Source organism: Bombus huntii, chromosome 12 (assembly GCF_024542735.1).
Source record: "Bombus huntii isolate Logan2020A chromosome 12, iyBomHunt1.1, whole genome shotgun sequence".
In the NCBI taxonomy this organism is placed as follows: domain Eukaryota; kingdom Metazoa; phylum Arthropoda; class Insecta; order Hymenoptera; family Apidae; genus Bombus; species Bombus huntii.
In genome coordinates, this window is record NC_066249.1 from 5,754,088 (window position 1) to 5,775,120 (window position 21,033).

A 21,033-nucleotide genomic window follows, 5' to 3' on the forward strand; every position below is an offset into this window, starting at 1 on the left:
ACTGTTTTTCACGCGGCGTATTTCGCTTCGAAACGGAGCACGACGAGAATAAAGGGGTTGAACGTTACGTCAATGCGGAGGAACGTGTTTTTACGTTCGAAGTACTCGCGGCGTGTTTCGCTTTTTAAACAGGCATCGCCCTGTTACGAGCAACAGAGGCGGTTAAATAGATTCGCCTGCAATACGCGTCATACTTGGCGCGCAATTCGTTGCTCCGAGATAACAACGTCTTCTCTTGTTCGCGAACGTGTCAAATTTCTCTCCCATTGAATTCAAAGTTTTCCTTCTACTTTTATCTCCGGCCTTCCTCCCTTTCACTTTTAAACACCACTCGAACAGTAACAGTAAACGCGTTGGCGAATGGATAAACTCGCGAACAAATGGAGAAAATTCACGGGAAAAAGGCGCTTCGAACTTGTGCGATTTAGGTTGTTCAGGATTTCGATCGAAACTTGGAAATATTGAAATCTTGTTCGAGATGGATTTCGGTTCTAAGGTATTTAGGAAAAGGAGCAAAGGTTAAAGGTGGAGAAAAGTAGCGGAGAAAAATTACGGACACCCGCGAGATTTCCGCTTTGCGTAAATGTTCCGGTTGTTTAACGCAAATGCTCGGGCGACATACATATTTCTTAATTGCGGAAGTTAACGAGTCCACTGGTACGAACGTCCGCTCCGGCAACGCTAAATTACAAAAAGTTTTCTCCACCAGCACCAGACATTGTCCGGGTTTTAACCCTCGTTTAATCCGGCAAATGTAAAGCTGTATCGTCCAGCTTGAAGATAACTTTTGGTCTCTCTACGTGTAAAACTACGCAATTTACTTGGACCAGCGATATTTGCAGTTTATCTATACGCGAATAAACCAAATGAATTTCATTGTCACAATATTCCCGCGTTCACAATGCATCTGCGTTTTCCATTTCGCACGTTTGCTGTCGTAAATTAGTTTACACGATAATTCACCATTCTTGCATTAACTGAATTACAGCTTAACTCGTGGATCTACCTAATTGCACGTCGCGTTAATTGTATTACCACTCGGTTAATCCCTGTAGCGTCTATGACTAATAGGTACACCGTGTATACCATACGCATATATACGTACGAGTCGTCTAGAACGAACCAGTAAAGTGCAGGCGATACGCAATAAAAACTGTAAAATAGATTTTCCTCTGTGAATTTTTCATCCGATAAACTACGGCCATTCGTCGACGTGACCTCGCTTAAATTTCGAGGCGGGATTCCCCTTAAGTATTCATTTAATTACGACATTAATTACGCTTCCACGAAGGTAAACCCTCGCCACAATGTGTCCTTGATAATGCGTAGGTGTGTTTTAATAATCGCTCGACGAAACGTAAACCAGCTTCTTTCTACCTTAACCTTTCGTGGTAACTTCTATTCGAATAATCGGCGTAAAGAATTTAAACGTAACTTTATGAACGACCAAAAAATTGTCGAACGATCAGAATCGAGAAGAGGCCAATAGACGAAATAAATACGGCCTGCATTTGTCTATTTTTGGATTTTGTTGCACATTTTTAAACCATCGACGATCCATCGTTTCAGCGATATCGTCTTTCACCAACAGTTACTATACTTGTATTATACTTGTTTATTTTTTTATGCGCGGAAACGAATGTATAGGTACAGGTGCACGATGCATAATCAACGATAACGTATGACGGTAAGTATAATGATCGTCGGCAAAAGACGGCATAGGTGAAACGATTGGTGGTGATAAAACATTGTCGACGAACTCGGTGCCGGTGAAATCGCGTCGATGAAATGATTATCGGTGATTTAAAGATATCTCAGGAATACGTACAGTAGCGTGTAGACTGTAAATGCTTATGCAAATTCATATTTTTATAAACACAGTTGAAGAAACGAAGTTTTGCTTCGTTTGCTAAATATTGCAGAAAATGCTTCGTTTTAAACATTTTATTTTACGTTTCTGCACATCTGAATGCCTCGTTAAAGTTCAATTTTAATCACGGTTTCTTCAAATTACCGATCTTTTTCCACTCGTATCGTTTCTCCTCTGAATTCTTCAAATATGATCATATTTGCGAAAGCTGTTGCATTATATGCAATCTCCTTCTGGTTGACCGTGTCACGATCGTTAACTATAACACGTTGCAGCTTATTAAAAGGTTCCTCACCAAAAAAATCCTCTGACTCAAACCGACCAACCGAGGTCACGCTTTAATAAATAATCTCCTTCCCTTTTTTCGTATCGTCCTCAAACGAAATCTCCTCTTCGTTCATTTTTTTTTTATCTTTTTTCACCTCCCTTTTTTCCATCGTGACACGAAAGACCTCGTGACCTCGGTATATTAACGCGAAATACTCGTCCGGACGATTAATACCGATCCCTCTGAAAATGGCTCTTGTGTGTGCGTTAATTATTCCGTACTCCTGATCTCGCTAATAATAACGCTTTAATTTCAACATAAAATTCAACGATCTCGTCGGACGAAACCTTATAATTCATTTGTTTAGAGTTAATCGCATTAATAAATACAAAATATCGGTTACATCTCCACGATTAACCTGTCAGAAGGCAAATTAGTCAACGCCGCTTTATCATATTCATTTATTAATTTCGTCGTCTAAAAAAAAGAAAAAAAAAACGAAAAAGGGAAGAACACGGCGAATTAAATTAGCGTTCGTCTCTCTCGAAAAGAAAAGAAAAAATTTTCTTCTCTGTATTGAAAAATTGTTTCCATAAATGAACGAACCGTTTCTCGCTTCGTCTATATTTCCAGCTATCTATACTAATAAATTCTATCTGCTTTAACCCAATTAATACTAACTTTTCATGCGAGAAAATATTCGAGAAACTGTCTGCAAGCGTGAAAATAATCGCGAGAGGGCTGCATAAATGAAATTCTCGACGTACGGAAGAAGACAAGCGGGGAAAAAAGGAAACGGAGACTCGAGCGTGTCTAGTGGCTACACGATGCAGAATTCTAAGAAGATCGTAAACGTGAAACGGAGCAATCGTCTGGCGGAATACCGTCGAAATGGGAATATTCATTTGGTAGGTGGATGAACACGAGTATTTCTGAAGTCGTTTCCAAAGACGACCAGGGTCGTCCTCACGGACTTATTTATTATAATTCCGGCTGCTACGATCTCCGTCTATTCTCGCGGATCGCTTTGAAAGCTCGCCGCTTCCTTCTCCGCAACTCAAAGAGAATAGCCCGCGGCGAACACAGGAAAGAACGCCGCGAACGAGATTCTACAGGCCAAGCGAACCGCATTTCGACCCCGTTTCCCTTCGTTCTGCCCTCCTGACGACCTTTCGGTAGCTTTTCCATCAGGTTTCGTCGTCATTTTCACGAACAATTATCGACGTTGCAAATACCAGTGTTCTGTTACAAACGAGCTACAGGAGTAGACGTGACATTCAATGCTTTTTCGAGTGCCAGGTTTTTGGGCTCGTCCGACACCCCATACCATTTTCCTATCGCCTGCCACCTTATCGATTCGTTATAGTATCGGTTTGAATTAAAATTCAAATCTTGTATGAAATTGTAGGTAGAACATAGAACAGGATATCCCATAATCGCGACGAAGCACATATTTTTATTCTTTTACAATAATCAATAAATTTTCGGGAGACATTATCAAAATCAAAGTTAATATGTAGAATAAATGATTGGTTTAATTAGTTTCAAACAAAATCACAATTTCATGTATCTGAAACATAAGAACGCGAATTTTTCAACCGCAATTTTCCTCTTTGTATTCTCAAATCAATTATCAGTTTTATTGTAGTATTATGGATGAGGAGCTTGAGGGGTGTTGTGCAGATTATAAACAAGCTGTTGCTGAGCATGTACGTGGCGAGGCTAAGACAAAGAACAAGGAGTTGCTAGTGGACGATAAACGAATTAACAGCAGTACGAGTTGAGATGTCAAAGAGTGCGAATTACGTTGATGAGAGTCGTTGATTAATTACTTAGTTGTGTTAATTATTATACGCTGCTGCGATTCGTTCATGTTTAACGAACATTATTTTCTGTTCAATTAACACCTGTTCGATCTACTTATCATTAATAAACTAATTATAGTAGTTACGATACTACAATATATTATCAAGTATAGAATTCAAGTATAGAAGTATAGAAGAAGCTCAAGTATAGAAGAATAGAAGTATAGAAAAAATATATTATCAAGTAGAATTATCGACTTGTCGATATTCAATCATCGATAACCCAAACAGACTGCTCACGTCCAGGGCGAAACGCTAAATATCGACGAAAAGAGCTAAGGATCAATGAAAATCTCGATCTTCATCAATATGCTAAGACTGAGGCTTAAAACTAAAACTCACACACATATTTATTAAGATTATGCGTTCTCCTGAAAGTTGATCGAACGACAGCTCGGCTACGAAAAATTAGCAATTGACTCGCGCGCAGCAACTTTCTATAGCCGTATACGGCTCAAAATTAACGGCGCAATTTAAATCTAAGACTTCAAAGTAAAGCTTAAAAGTAACAAAACAACTTAACACCGAGACTTAAAATGAAGCGTTAGAACTATGGTCTAAAACTAACAATAAGATCTAAAAGAAGGAATACGTGCCTCGTCGTTCCAGCCGTCCTATAACGAGACTTAAAATTAACTTAATCGAGATCTTGGCACTAAAACCTGCTTAAACTGAAGTACATTAGCACACAGCTCTACCGACAGCCTTTGTACCGTTCAACTGGCCTATTTGATAATTTAATATTTAAAAAGATTTGATAAAGAAGCTTTTAACTTCTCGCTCTTAGACGGCGTATCTTCGTAGAAAAAGCGCGCGAGATCCACTTGGCCTAGATAAATTTATTTTAAAATGAATGAAAACTAAAACGCATACGTTCCTTGATATTTTATTCCACGGCGGATGCTGATAATTTATTAGCGTATATTTATCTTAAATACTAAGATGCACGCATCCCACGTTCACTGTCCAAGCTGAGAGAGTTAAAACTGATACTTGAACGCAAAATTTAAAAATAAAAATATATTACGCACCATCTATCTCTCACACGACGGTTACATAGAAATCTTACGAAGATTACATAATTACGAAGATACTATAAATCGTAGATTACAGCCTACGTACGTATGTCTACTTTATGATTAATTAAAACTAAGCTGCTCGCATGCTACGATGTCCTTGCAATTTCCCAAGGCGTCCCACGACGAGTTATTAGTCTGGTTCAAAATCACCCAAAGGCTACGAAGAGAATCTTGGATGGTCCAGACCAGACTGCATTAGCGTAATTCTCAGCTTGACGTCGTTCCGCAAATAATAGAATAACGTATTTCTAATGTTAGAACTAGTTGAAATTTAAATTAATAATAATTAATTAATTAATTAACTTAAAGAATTGCTATTTGAAAGACACTTTTAAGAGCTTCGACATTGTTGAAAGACACGCCAAAGATTATTTTCCATTTTCAACAACGTAATGATAAAGTATCGTTCTTTTGCGACATCAGAAACCATGTGAACAAAAATAGACTTGACGAGTTTTTCTCTCTGTATAGTCTCCGAAATAAAAGGGAGAAAAATAATAAAGGTCCGTTGCTCTTCTCCCCTCGAAGCATTCCCAAGGTATCGTTAATAGTTTCGACGCACAGAACATAAAACAGTGTGGCGCATTGTTCGGGCGAAATCGCAGCAACGAAAACGTGGCGAAAATAAATATTTGCGAAAACAATGGAGCGTCGACTAAAGGCACGAAACGAACAAGCGGGCCACGAATGCCATCGACGATTGAACGTTTTGAATTCTATCAAAAGTGCTGTCCAATCCATCGTTCGAGCAATCGGTTCGATCGGCGCTCGGTCCTGTTTTCCCTCTGCTCCATGAATTTTCCTCATTCGCTTCTCCTAAACGCTCGTTCCATACCAAAAAACCAATCACAAACATCAATCCGTATTTAAGCTCCAACTTGCCGAGGAGCAACAACGACTTCGTGTTTAATTATCTAAACTGAGTTATCTAAATGAGGAAGGAAACTTCATTGGAAAGTTCCAAATTTACAATTTATAACGTATCAGAGATATCTTTCTGTCTTTAAAAATCTTGCTTTTGTAGGATTTACGTCGTTCACAACAGAAATTGTTACACTGCCAAGAACTAAGTGTAATTAGCACTGAGAATAGAGAGAACTATCAGCGATGCAAGTCAACGAGCCACCGGTGTTCTATCGGCTTTGACCTGTGACTTTTTCAACGACGTGCTCGAAAGTTGCTCGATCTCTATGGTAAAAACAAAGGTAAAAAAGCAATGGTCGATAGAAGGTGAGACGAAACTGCAGGGGTAGAAGCCTGAACGGAGGTGGCGTGACGAGTATATCGGTTTTAAAGCGAGCCACCTTCGTGTGTGCAGCTCGGCATATTAATTGGCAGTGCAATTTACACGGTGGAGCTGTCTTTCAAGTTGGGCCATCGGTGTTACGAACAACGAACAAAGCGAGTCTCGCCGTCCGGCAAAGTTAATTAGCCGTTCCAGGCCCGCCAACTACGAATAACGACGTTAACGATGCTTATCGGGTTGTCCCGTGTCCGAGATCGGTTCATAGCAGAGCGGCACGTTCCTGTAGCTACGAGGTACCCGTTGCTCGATAACAACTAAAGTACACTAGACGTTTCTGTGTATTCTTTCGGATGCCCTTTCTTTCGTGAATTAAGTTGCTTCGAAACTAACTCTTCGCGACGGTTGTATTTTCCTAAAAATTCACTCTCTGTAACGTTTCAAGCTTCTGTGAAATTCAAAGATTCCTTGTGTACATAGATCGAGCGCAAGAGTTGATCCAACGTGGATCAGTCGAATCGTAATCGAAATTTAATCTACAAAATTAATTTTGGCTGGACGAGTAAAATCCTAACTCGAACCTAACTCGACCTCCTTCTAGCAGTGTCTTCCGACATTACCACGACATTACCAGATCGAGCGCAGTCAATTCAGAAATATAAGTCGGCGAGAAGACGTGCAAGAATGCGTGACAACATATTGCAGCTATAAAACGATAGCTGCAGCAAGTGATCCGCAAGAAACGAAAAATACGAGGAAACATATTTCTCGGGCGAATTTAAAATCGCGATCTAGTGTATATGGAATAACCGACGTGCTGTTCTCTGCCTCTTATTTTCACCTATGTAAACAAGCAGCATTTTACACCAGCGGTATTCTCCTCGAATAAAACTTAGCTTCTTAAATCCTCGAAAAGAACCTGAGGGGCTTGGAGTTCTCTTCGCCAACTTGTTGCCCTCGTTTCTCTTATTCATAGCGTGAAAAAACGGAAGCGCTGTAAAACATTCGGAACGGCGGAACGTCTGGATGTCGTTTTTCTGGCTATCAATTCTCGCGACGAAAAGGAAGCTCGTAGGACAGTGTGCCGACTGTGTAAATAAGAGAACAGTAATAACTACGAAGTGGGCGGAGGCGTGTTCCTTGTTCTACTTGGAAGGTGGCTTCTCTCGAGCTACGGAGCGTAACAAGATGTTTTTTCTGTCGTGGAAAGAGGAACGTAGAGCGAGAAAAACCGTGAAGCGGAAGGTTTGAACGGTTGTTCGGATGTCTAGGCCAACGTCGTGCCGAGAATAACCTCGATGCAAAGACAGAGAGTGCTGGAGACGTGGATACCGAAGTGGAAGATCCTCGTCGCTGGTAAGACGTCGCGAAGGACTCGAACAGATGCCACGAAACGAAGCGTATACACCATGCTTCGTTTCTTTTCGGCAAAACGAACAACTCCTACTTCCGATCCTTTCAATTTTATAGATTGAATCGTGCAAAGTGATACGTCGTTTAGGGGAGATGAAACGTTGTCGATTTATGACGATTACGAGTTGGACAAATCTGTTAAATTATAATTTTTACGATATACCATAATGTTATTTCATTTAAAATTATTATCCATCGGCAATGGTTCTACGATTTTCCATCGCCTTGAAGATTATTTTTCTCGTCATCGAAGGCAATCGGATTTGCGAGCTGATTTCTTCAAACATCGTCTACAAACGGGTTCATTTTTTTAAAGGAACAGTCGACAGAATCGAGTTTCCCCTTTCCATCGATATCTAAGGATTTTCATCGATTGTTTCCTATTCCCGAAGCTGCTATACCGAGCCGCAAAGGAAATCTCCTTGATCGTCTCGTAAAACCTGGAAAAGATTCCGGATTATTCGAAAGTAGCGGAATAAAATGGACGAACGTGGCCTGGATCTCCTGCCAGTCGTACGAATATGACTGAAAACGTATGATTTTTATTTCCAGCGAACCAGAAACTAGAGCTTTTCTCGTTACGACAAACTTCTCTCCTTCGATTAACAATTCTTTCGAGAGTTGTCGAACGACAAAGAAAAGAAAGGAAAGGAAAGGAAAGAGGTGAGAAATTTTCTGACAGGTTTTTCGTATCAGGGAAAATTTCGTTCTCGCGGAAGCATTATTCGTTCGTTATTTCGTCGAGGAACTTCAGGAACGAAATAGTTTGCGCGCTAAATTATAGCAAGTTTTCAGTATCTGATTACCGGAATCACAGCGTGTAATAAATATTTCAGCGATATTCAAGCTCGACCCGAATTTCGTAATTACGTTACGCGGCCAGGCTTCCGGAGCTCCCGTGGCGTCATCAAATTTTCAAAAACTCCGAGCTCCTGTAATTTTGCGACGAACAGCTTTCGGTACGAATCCTCTCCAGGAAACTACGTACGATATGCTTCTCAGCTTTCTCAGCTTTCACCTGTAATCGTTCGTTAGAAACAAAAATAAAAAAACAGGAGAGAACGTACTCCTAAAAAGTAATTATGCTAATTACGAAATTACGTTTCAAGCATCTCTACAGAATCACGCACACGCAATCGACCCCTCACGCGTACTATCTAATTTTAATGCATAACTTCCGACCAGATAATCACGGTATTGATTATTCTCGACTATAGAAATACGAGTTTCGTCGGGAAACTGTAGACCCTCGATTATCCGAATAACATTATCCAGAAGTAAACTACGAATATTTATGCGAATTCATATCTTTACGAACGTAATTGAAAAAATGCAACCTAAATGGAAAATTACTAAATATCGTAACGAGTATCTACCATTGCATTGGCAACTAAGTGATTGCGGATTTTATCATTAGATGGTATTGACAAAATCCGCAATCACTTATTTGCCAACCCAATATATTGGCTATTTTACATAGTTTTCTATCTGTTGCAAAATATTTCCTATAAATACATCAAAATCCACGGTCTATTTACAAGTATTTTTCTAATTTGCTTTCGTCTCATGAAACTTAAATATTATATGTTCGACACGATCCTCTCGTTCTTTGTTTCTTCGTTTCTTTAAATCGAATACCTCGCAGGGAGCAACGAATGCGGGTCGACTGCACGAAATTATAAATTCAGGCTAAGCCCGTTACGTATCCAACGTTGCTTGTCGAAATAGCGGTTGTTGGCCGTGTTGGTGCGCGCTCGAGGGGAAAAATTGGCCGAGCTGCATATCGCAACGAGCCGCCACTTTCGGCCGTGCCACGTTGATTTACAATGCCATGGAAGATCGTGCCTTCGAAAGCTTCGACGAGATTCGTGCTTCGTTCATCGATTTCCAATCGCTTTATCCTCGTGGACGACGCGCGCAACGCTATAATATATGGGAAGGACGGAAATACGATGCGTGGCGATACGACCCGGAAATATTGCGAGCGGAAACGAAATTGCGAATACTTCCGGTTTCTAGAGACGTTTGATAGCGACAGAATAAATCGCAGGCAAATTTCGCTACATCAACTGATTGTAGCAATGTACGCGTTGGATTGTCCCGATAGTTTCTTTCGTTTCGTAAGGAAATAATAGATGCGCAACATTTCTTGTTTTATATTTTGTTCTATTGCAACGAAATGGATCGTGCATAGTTAGATAAAATAACATAAAAGAAAAAATATTGTGCGTCTGTTATTTGCTTATAAAACGAAAGAAAGTTTCGGAACAACAGATATCGAAAGTAAACCCGAAGGACCAAGAATTTCAACGAGGAACGAATGAGGATTTCTTTGTTGCGTCGCAGTAAAAATGTACGCTACGATCGAGCAATTTAAAAAATAAAAAATAGGATATATCGGATTAGAATAATAAATTATGAGCCATTGCGATATTCACGTTAATTTTATATTAGAAATAAGAATACGATAAGAGGGAAAGCTAGGGAGTAGATGTAAATATCGGTCAAAGTATGATCCGACACGGTAATTGAAAGAATTCTAACCAGATATCGTAGTTTCAATGTTTTCAAAAGGATCAACTTGATGTAGGAAAATTCAAGTTATTATCTCAACTTTATCGATGCTTGTTAAAAAATTCGTCTTTCTTACCGATATATCGACGTTTGTCAGGATGCACGTCGCTTCGTGCAGATCGTGACTACGGCTTCTTCTTCGCCGTTGGCACGAGTATCTGCATCTCGACTGCAAAGCTCGCTTATCGATTTTTCGTAACGTTATCCTGGACGGGCGGACGAATAGGAAAATCTAAAACTGCAGGAGGCGAACATCTGGTGCATGCGTTAGACAAATCGATCGCGTATCGTCGCAGAGTCGTACTCGAAGTTTAAGTCGGATAAAATACAAATAGCTACCAGGTAGAACGTGCTAGGAACAGGAGGGAAAACAAGCACCGAGCTTATAATTTCCCAGCAAATAACTGTCGGACCTTCGAATCGAATGTAAAACGAGAGTCGTATCGAAGACAATTGTATGGGAATAAATTCCAGAATCATTTCCACGCGACTACTCTCGAAATACGCTCGGTACTTCGATCTCCAGTGTTATATTACACTTTAACGTACATGTACATGTATAACAGAAAAATTATTCAACGTACCTCTATTCTTGTCAATTAATTTTTCAAAAAGTTTCTGATAGTTAGACTTTAACGATTGTCGCTTCCCTTGATGGCCATAAAACGAATAGTTGTCAGGTAATCTTATGTCGCTAAAGAATTTGTTGAAAGTCGTTCCACGGGGATCGACGAGATTACGAAGATCGTTGTTGCACCGCTATCGCGATGAGATGGTTAAAACGTTTCGAACAGCGCGTTAAAGAGGAAATCGATTAAACGGTGTCTTTGCTCCACCTTTGCCCTCGAGTTTAAAATTCGTTGGCCGTACCTTAAGTATTTCACTATCTCGCGAACGCGAACTCGTTCCATTAATATTTTCTATACGTTGAAATCCGAAGAGCGCGAAGCTTTCCAACGAAGAGCAACAGAAAGAAGTTGCTAATTTATTTTCCAAAGTAAACCAGGAAGAGGTAAAAGTGAATCCAAACGATGCAAAATTGATTACACCGACACACCGAAACAAACCAGGCAGAATTTATTTCCCGTGGCAAATTGTTTGGTCCCAAGCTGCCGGTTTTATACGAACGATTATTCTTGTAAAACGAAACTGCTATTAACCGTTCCAACTGCGATGCAAATAAATCACTTTGAATCACACCGTCGTATAAAAAAGCCTAAAAAGCTCTCCGATGAGATTACCAGAATACTTGCACGGTTAGAAATAAACTGAAAATAAGTTGATTCTACTCTCCACTGCGTACGAACAAAAATCCACTCCTTTTTCTTCTTCTTTCTAAGTAAAACTTCGATTAAGCCATTCTACGGTCACTCGATGAAATGAATAATGCATTCCATCCTCGACAGCCTTTTCCCTGTCGCTATAATTGCGTTCCTTCCACGGCAAGGAACCAAGCGCACCGCTGTTGACCAACATAATAAATACGCGAGTCAACATTATACGACCGCAAAATTAGAAACGTTTCGTCCCCCAAGCAAATAGACTGGTCTAATTCTCGCGAACAATGTGGATTTAGCGCGTCGTGTATTTTGATTATATTACGATTGAAATCTGCATGCGATGAAATCTCACCTGTGACGGTCTTTAAGTATTGATTTCTTAACTCTCGTCTGGGTCTTTTAACAATTTACGTCTTTCCAAAAGGAATAAAATCGAGTTAGCCAGCTACTGAATTATCAGTTGGATCAAGTCTCATTGGAACTCTATCGCGATAAAATTTCACGGACGAGAAAGTGGTGGATTACGAGCAGACTGGAGTTTTCACACGAGCAACCGTACAGAAAATAAACGTAACACGGTGTGAATTTTAAGCCATTGCGCTTTAATAAGCGCTTGTTCGAGTCAGACGACCCGTTTCGCGTTCAATTAACACGTGCCGCGAGAAAATCAATTTTTAGCCGATCCCGGAGTAAAAATAATTATTAACGACACGGCTCAAGTACACGAAAACATACGGATCGTTCGTCGAGTTTCAGTGTGACGCGTTTCAGACGAGAGTTCCAAGATCGTGCGAAAATTCGATGAAACGCGTCCTCTCTACACGGCAATACTCTGTCTCGCTCGATCTCCTCTTCTCCTTTAAAGTTCTTTAATTTGCTGGAACTGGATTATACAAGATGGAAGATAATAATAGGATTCGAGAGAATTAGAATTTAGATGATTTTGCGAAGAGTTTTCTTTATGGAGAAGAAATTAACAGATTCTTTTCTCCGAGACATACAACACCGAAAGATATGAATTTCATCGTGATAAAGATAAAATGGTAATCCGGCAGTAATTTAGAAGTTGAACAGTGGTTGTGTTCCGATTGTTAACGCAGGAGGTCGGAAGTTTCGTGGATTCCCGACGGAGCGTTTCCTCCATGTTGGAAATTCCTGGAAACTTGGGAATATTTTTGCTTAAAATAACGGTAACTTTTCAGGAAACCGTGGACCAGAAACCTTGATAGAGGAATCTCGAGGCACGGTCACGAAGGCAAGTCGGAGTTTCGTTTCGAGCATCTTCTTCAGCAAATTGCTTAGTTTAGAAAAGAAACGTCACGGTCGCGTTATCGATTCAACCTGAAATTCCACGATTCCGTAGCGGTGCAGCGCGATGGTCTGATTTGACAAACGCGTATAGAAATTTGAACGAAAGTAACGATTATTTTAATCGAAAGATCCGAAAAAATATCCATTAAAAATGAATTAACTGATACTCTGGTATCCGTTAAGCAATTTTAACGTTAATTTAAAAAAACAAGTACACGCATGTTTCATTATCGAACAATTCGATTTTCCGAATCACCTCGGTCCCAATTGGTTCGGAGAAATAACTGACGCTCTAATAAATGACTATCATATTCTACACACTGAACTTTGCGATCTACAGTTTACTTCGCGCTATATTACGTAGCGTGCACTTTACACTAAACTACGTGTACATTACACGGAACACTCTACAAGGACAAAGATTATCTCTGGTCCAGACAGTGGACTACGCTTTAAAGTATTCGTGACAAAAGCAACGATCCCTTAAGAGAGGCAACAAACGTTCCAAGAGCATGTACGCCAGCGGGATGGCGTGAAATAGCGAGGATTCAAGTGGTTGGTCCGGTTGCTTCTGCTCACGGCCACGTTCCACCGCCAGAGACTTGAAAAACACGAGCACGAAGAGCTATTCCAGGCGCTTTGATGACCATACAAAAGAGGCCTGCCGAGAACACATAGGTAGCTCAACAGGTAGCACTGAGAGTACCTTCCTCCCTGGCGTGTTCTCACAGTTCCCACCCTTGCCTTCTTTCTTACTCGACGAGAGCCTCCCCTGTGCCTACACACGCACGTTCCACCTGGGCATTGACACTTCTTAACGCCCTCTCCGCGCTTTGGGAATTTTCAGACCAGTTTCCGAAACGCGACATTCCTGGTCTACCTAGTTTGGCAGAAAGTTCGAATATTGGATAGAAACTTTGTTGCCAATTTAATCTGATATTTCTCTAAATAATATAAAAACTTTGACACAGTCTCGACGTCAAATCGAATCAGCAAAGTGATAACTTAACGCCATCATCTTTAATTTCACGTGCATTACGTTATACGTAAATATTTCATCATCGAGCTGCAAAGGTGATCGATTTACCGTGAAATGACCAATGGTGTAAGGACTCCATGTAAGGATACGTCACGAAGAATTCTCGAAGGCAGAAAAACAAGCGCACCAGGTCGAAATATCCTCCGGTTTCTTCCTGCCAATTCTTTTTCCACCTTTTTCATCGGAAAATACTGCATAGCCATACAACCAAAGATTATGAACGGCCGACTGAATATTCACTGGCATTGCCAACGGTCAAAGAACGAATTTCCACAGATGTGTTCGAAGAATCGTGATACGCCAAGGAAAAAAAGGCACTGTCAGCGCTTTCATTATTTCGTAGTCCGGCGAATCGAACGTTCCGCACAGCTTTCACGTTCGGCGAAAACAACGCCGAATCGTTCGATCGATTCCCGTTTAATTTACCAGCACTCTCGATCGTTCATGATACAACAAAGATGGGTCCTGGAATTAAATTCGCGTGGATAACGAGCTAATTAGGCTGATCGAGGTGCAAGTGAAGAACATGTGAAGGAATAATGGCTCGTTCCTTGATTGTACGTGTCATTAAAATGGAGAGCCTTTAATCTCTGGTTCGAGAGAGTCTCGGTTAGTGAATTGGTCGATAATTCACGGCCGAAGCTCGAGTGGTTTCGATTGGCTGAAACACGCTCGTAAAAAGGAGAGCTGCGCAGCTGGTACAACGCTCTTTTAAACGAATAGAGTCGTTGAGTAAATTAAGCGTAGCAGGTGACAAGGATTTTCATCGGTGAAGGTTTTTTCATTACGCTAACGAGCTCTAGCCGAGCTGTATCCCACATTTGATCAGGCTTACGCCGAGGTTCTTAATCTCTTGATCCTACGAATACTTCAAAGGGAATCCGAGGATTTCCCCTTGTTGCTCGCGCAATGTTATTACCGAATTTTTATTTCGACGGATATGAAATGGCGTGTGAAAGGTTAAACCGACTTTCCGCTCCCTTCCGTGGAAGCAGGAATTTTACCATCGATTCCTCGTATAATTTTCCTTTCGGTTAACGTTCCTTTGATCTCTGCTCTCGAAAAGCCTGCCACATGTTTTCCAAGATTACCGTCCTTCGCTTTTTCCACAGAGAAAAATAACAAAATGATACATCACTAGTAAATATTCTACGTTTGCCAAAAGATACACGATCGTGCGAACGAGTTATGAAAAGATTAACATTAATTAAATTCCAAAGGCATTGCACAGTTACGAAAATCGCCATCGGCGTGACACTTGCGAGGGCTCGACGGCAAAGAGGTCGTCCGGATCGAACGACTTGCCACGACCTCGTTCTGCCTATCCGCGCCGGATCTCGACGTCCGGAAACCATCCCCCGAATTCCCTAAATCGTCTGGTCGACCTTTCTCGTCGGTCGACAGCAGCATGTCCCTGAGCATCTCCAACAATTCCACTTCGTCCTTCTTTCCCAGTTCTTCGATCACGCGGAGAGCATTTAGCATATCCTCTCTCTGTTCCCCGATCTTATCCTCGTACCCGACCAACTTGCAGGATCCTCTGTCCGTCGCTTTCTCGCTATCCTCTTCCTCGTTACCGGACGCCTGTTTTACATTCTCCAACACGGATCCTTCCTCCTCTATGACGTACGTAGCCATCGTGTTCACGCTTCTTCCGGATACTGTGCTATTATTTTCACGCTTCGGCGTATCTTCCTCCTCCTGTACCTTGTCTCCTCCTCTATCCGCTATCTTCTCCAAATTATCTTCGACGTTTCTACTTTCTTCTCCTCGCGCATCGATGCTGGATATAAGAGAGGTTAAGGAAGAGCTAGAAGACGAAGGAGAAACTTTCTTCCTCTCGATATCTACTCTGAACGTGGCACCACCTTGAGAAACGTACTGTTCCTTTTCAAGATCCGATCGAGCGGTACATTCGCGGTAAGTGCGGGCTAAATTCGCTGTCTTGTTCGACCGCGTCGTTATCTCCTCGTCTTCGTCAACCGACGTGTCCTCGTTGCCGGAATCGTCTCTTCGCTCGATAATCGCTTTCCTCTGCGAGAATACCGTAGTTGTCACCGTTCCCTTGCGGCTGACAAACAGACTCAGATCTTGCTCGGCTTTTTGGCCGTGAGAGATGACCGACTCGACGACCTCCCAGTGGCTGTTCTCGAACGGGATCTTGCGGAGGGCGTGCGCCACTTGGTCGATAAGATCGCGGATGTAGGACAGCATCGGGGTATCACCCTCTTCCTCGGTGATCTTCGCCGCTATCTGTAGCTCCTCCAGCGATTCCACGAATCTGCCTAACTTCGCCAGGCTTTGACCTTGAAAAAGAAATCAAAGAAGAATAAATCGGAGCGTTGCGTTGAAAGATGCCAATGATCTGCAGCGTACGATCAAAAGAATCTTCAAACTGGCAACGAGTGCTTGAGATCGCAACGCGAACAAAGATCATGCGCTCGCGTAAAGTATTTCAAAATGGTTACGGAGAGAAAGAAAGAAAAAATCGGAGCAACGAGGAAAAAGAATCTGTTTATGCAATGGATGTGTAAAAATTACGGATAATCGTCTTAGTTAATAACGCGTTATTTACGATTAAAGCAAACGTTGTGATTTTGTCTCCTTCGAAAACGTAGTACGTCCGCCTCTTTTCCTTATCGCTGTGGTCAAATTGCGATACTAATTGTAATTCGAGTGGAACGAGCGGTATCAGCGTTCCCACAGACCAACAACCCGGACTACCTTCGCAACCGTTATCCCTATCGACATTCCGTGCTCTCGGGTGTAAATCGTACTCGCGTGGAAATTGATTTCGGTGTCCGACTATAGCCAGTTCTACCAGAGGTCTGATGCGCTAAATAGGTTCTAAACCACCGGACAGACAAATTGTAGCACAATAGACAATATATAGTAGACCGAGACAATCGCAGATCATCGGATTGCCGACGATTTATTCTTCCATCTTACTAAATTTCTACGACACTTGCGATTTTAATATTCTTCTATGACAGTTGCGATATCACGCGTCATAAGATTGATCCAAATCAAATTGCAAATATAATAAGTTTCAGAGAAAAAATGAATTCCACAAATGCGTACCTAGCAACAGCCTTCCATTAAGCATCCACTTCTTGGAATGGGCTTTTGTTGCCGCTTCCACGCACCTGAAACCCATTTCCATTGCTTTTTCATATTTTCCAGTCTCCAAGTAGCATCTGCCAATCTCGTGTTTGATCCAAGCCACGGGAATCGGTTTGTTCAAGTGCTTGGACAAGTACTCCCATGCCTTGGCCGCTGCGTCGAGGTGTCCAAAGCTGAGATGCACTTTTCCCAAGGTCACCAATGACCGACAGATCTGAACCACGTCCCCGGTACTCTTCGATAAGCGTATCAAACGCGATACGCTACATACTGCCCGATCGTGTCTTCCCATGGCCACGTGGATCAAGGATAAATAGTGATAGGCAGCTATCTGATAACGACTAGGGTCGTGCAAGCCCTCCGATATCACGAGTAACTCCTGAGTGATCTTCAGAGTGATGGATACTTTTCCAGACTCGAAGGACGCCTCTAGATTCTTCAATGTAGTCTCAGCAAGATTGTTTAATTGTTTGAACAACATCTTGGATCTTGCTAGCTGAGTATTGGAGATTCGAGGAGACGGAAGGCTCTTCCAGTAGCTTTTGTGGCTGTCGAAATAGCTAGGGGTTGGAGGAAAGGGCAGTGTTTAATCATTTATTTTGTGGGATCTTTGCCTCGGTCCCTGAAGCGTGGAAATTGAAAATTTTTTCATTTGAGAATTATCGGCTGATATAATATCAGCCTACCCTAAGTAACGCGATCGTTTTATAATTAGATTGAGTAGGGAAAATTCTAGTCAATTTTAGCTTAAAATTAAATAGAAATTCTAATGCTAATATTAGCAGAAAATCTTATCAGATATCTTTAGATATTGGAAGATCGAGTTCTTAGACTATTATTATATAAATTAGAGAACAGTAACAAGATAGAACCTATTCCATAGAGCATTGTTTTTATGCAAATGATTTAATTGCCTCGATTCGCATTGAGACGTTCGATTCATTTCCCTGAGGTTCCCATCCCTGTTCCTATTGACGTCAGTCGAGGATCCGTATTCCGGGCCACGTTTCGAATCGTTATCCCGACATTTCGAATACTTTAATCATGGTCTGAAGGCGCATTGATATCATACTCGGTATAGATCAGATTCTCATAGAATAGACAGATCTGACAGACCGTAATTTACGTAGACAATCGTCTTACAGGTGGCATGAATATATCATCTTATAGATAGATTGCTCTCGCATAAATCATGAATACCGTGCATCGTCTATTACATTACCAGACTACGATCCTACCAACTAGATGGATCAGAATCCTATTAGCGGTAAATGAAATAAATCAACAAACTATCGTATCTTTCGCCTTCTCTGATTTCCACGAACAATTTAACTAAATTCGGTCTTTTATATTCTAATCTAATTTTTCACTGTTCTAGGCTTTAAGAAACGCTTGAAACTCGATCGTTCGCAATAGATAATCGCACAAAGTTTCAGTTCGCCTACCATTACGTACTATCGCTCGATATTTCTTGTATCGATGTTATCCACATTATTAGTCGAACATGTTAGAATTTCCACTTCGAAACGCTTGACGCGACAAACAATCGTACAAAATCGTTGTTCTTGCAAAATAGAAATTCCCATGAAAGAAATTCAGAGTTAAAATTTTCCTCAATTTTTGCGATTTTGCTACAAAAGATTCAATAACATTTTTCTCACCTTCGAAATTTTTCCACGTACTCGGTAATAAATTTTGTAACTTACCTGAGTACCTCGGGGATCGACATTGGTTCGGGCGACTTCTTCAGCTGCTCGTTCGCCATTATAGCGGCGGTTTCCGGACATAGGGCAGCCGTTAATCGCTCTCCAGAGCTGGGTAAAACCTTCCGCAAAGCTTTCGACGGATTATTGCAAGAGCTTATCGTCGCTGCGGTCCTCCTAGCCGCAACACCGTGACTGCTGTCCCTCGGATACAAGTTCGCTGCTCTATGATACAGTACTAATGCCGACTCGTAATCACCGCTGCAAATTGCCATGCAACATTCAAAATTCGTTCGCTTAGCCTCGGCGAAATGGACTGACGATTAATCACGGGGAGAGGACAAGGGTCTGTTTAAACAACGCTTTAACACCGCGTCATCGGTCGTTACCTTGTGTACCGTGGCGATGAGCTAATTTCGATAATTAACCGACGCCTGGAGTACACGCGCAAAATGCCAGAAATTATGGAAAATACAACGGTTGGAACAGGCGCTTGGTGACACACGCCAATCGCTCTTTGTTAAATACGATTATAACGGAAATAGGAAATTTAATTAGATGTGTAGCCAATGAAAAGTTTTCAGTCAATGCTTTGTCGTAGTTTGAATCAGACCAATACGTACATGATGCATTGCGTTTCAATACAATTGTCTGTAAATTCCTCGGACGTTCTGTCGCTCGGGTTTCGGTTTCGGTTTCGAGCTGTGCACGTGCTACCGTGTCTGCTTACCGATCGTATGACAAAGAATTTGTAATATTCGCATGAGCGCAATAACGCAGGCAAAAATTACCCGATTTTGTAGTTTCGCTGTATTCGATCGTTCGAAATTATACCGCGTGAAATTCATGTGGTTTTGAAGCTGTTTACAATAATTCCTCTGCAATTCCCTTGAATGTACCATATCAAAGACTTTGTACAACTCGAAACATTCATTTCGCTTGTTACTATGTATTTGGAGCTGCGGAAGAGATTATTTTGAAGATTTTTACCTTTGAACATATTATCGAAGAATATTACCTTAAATCGAAATACAATTTGAATATTAACAAACGAGAGTTTATCGATGATCACTTTAACGATCTGAAATAACGTTACCGCACGTATAGTGAATGAAACCTAATCCATTAATTACGATACACATCTGTATGTGTGAAATCCATTTCGCAACGTATTAAATTTCAACAACACGCAACATACTAAAAGACAATTGGATTTCGATGCGAGAGCTAACATTGTCATCGACATAACTCTATCATGACGTCTTTAATGGCGGAACATTCACCCTGGTCACACCCTGCGATTAATTATGCAAAAGTAATTAAACGATACAGTCACGGTTTCTCTAATAGTCTGTACGGCCATTTCAAGAAAATAAATTCATTTCGCTGATGAAATCGTTGAAATCGATGCGTAGTAAAGGCCTGACCAAAGCGCGCAATTAAATTTCAAGCGAAACAATTCCAATAATTGCGGTTTAGTTTCTATTTCGACTTTCGGTTTGAAATTTCCGCTTCCACTCGATCCGAAGGGAAAGTTGATAAAACGATAGTACAACGTTGATAACAAAACGAACGCGAACACGACCACCTGCACCGTCGGTTTTTCTACGCTTCGTTGCCTGTATTCTCGAAAAATTCAATTCTATCAAAGCATCGGTGTATCAACATTTACAAAATAAATTGTAACGCGATATACGAACGCTATTCCGGGTCGCGTTTTAAAGTGAAAAGATTTGCTTGGAAAATTACGCTGTCGAAAGTTCGTGAATGAAATTGAACACGTCAACTGTCCAATTTGTAAAAGTTACTTCTTGGGAGGAGTGGTTAGCCTCTTAGAATCTTTCGAAGGGAATGAAATATAAAAATTTTGCAAATCTTGCCTGCGGTATAGTTGATCAGCTTCGCGATGCAAAGATTGCGCGTATTCTCGATTATTCTTCGAGACCACCTTGCAATCGCTTTTCTTGTGATCGAGACGCGCGCGACTTTCCGCATTTTCCACCGCTTTTCTTGTATCGTTCAAATCCTCCGAGTTGCCTCTCAGGCCTCTGCTCGCGAGGACCGCCATCGACGTTTAAACTGACGTTGACGTTTGTCTCGTTGAAATCTCGCCTGAATTTTGCCATGATTATGATACTTTGAAGTTTGCCAATAATTTTACGATATTTCAAAATATAAACGGGATGCCTTACGCATCCGGATTGTACTATAATTTCAGTTATTTCTAAAAGATCGATTTATATTTTTTTAATCCTCTTACGCGCA

At 41.2% G+C, this 21,033-nt stretch overlaps 2 protein-coding genes across 3 annotated transcripts in view; one reads left to right on the plus strand and one right to left on the minus strand.

The window, feature by feature from the left end:
* The window catches only part of LOC126871729 (uncharacterized), a 113,812-nt gene that overhangs the window by 79,300 nt on the left and 13,479 nt on the right, over positions 1-21,033 (plus strand). The window lies entirely within an intron of this gene.
* Positions 15,146-20,836, minus strand: LOC126871976 (outer dynein arm-docking complex subunit 4-like). The gene is made up of 4 exons (XM_050631401.1): positions 20,649-20,836; positions 18,772-19,029; positions 17,024-17,625; positions 15,146-16,248 (listed from the first exon to the last, which is right to left on the minus strand). Exons 1-4 carry the CDS (start codon positions 20,834-20,836, stop codon positions 15,146-15,148), a joined length of 2,151 nt encoding a protein of 716 aa, XP_050487358.1.

What these genes read in the sequence shown, in the direction of transcription:
- LOC126871976 (XM_050631401.1), bottom strand. Translation starts at nt 20,836, where the DNA reads ATGGCGGTCCTCGCGAGCAGAGGCCTGAGAGGCAACTCGGAGGATTTG. An exon ending in GCTGATCAACTATACCGCAG is followed by an intron (nt 19,030 to 20,648) that starts GCAAGATTTGCA and finishes GGCAATTTGCAG; the next exon opens with CGGTGATTACGAGTCGGCAT. An exon ending in TCGATCCCCGAGGTACTCAG is followed by an intron (nt 17,626 to 18,771) that starts GTAAGTTACAAA and finishes TCCAACCCCTAG; the next exon opens with CTATTTCGACAGCCACAAAA.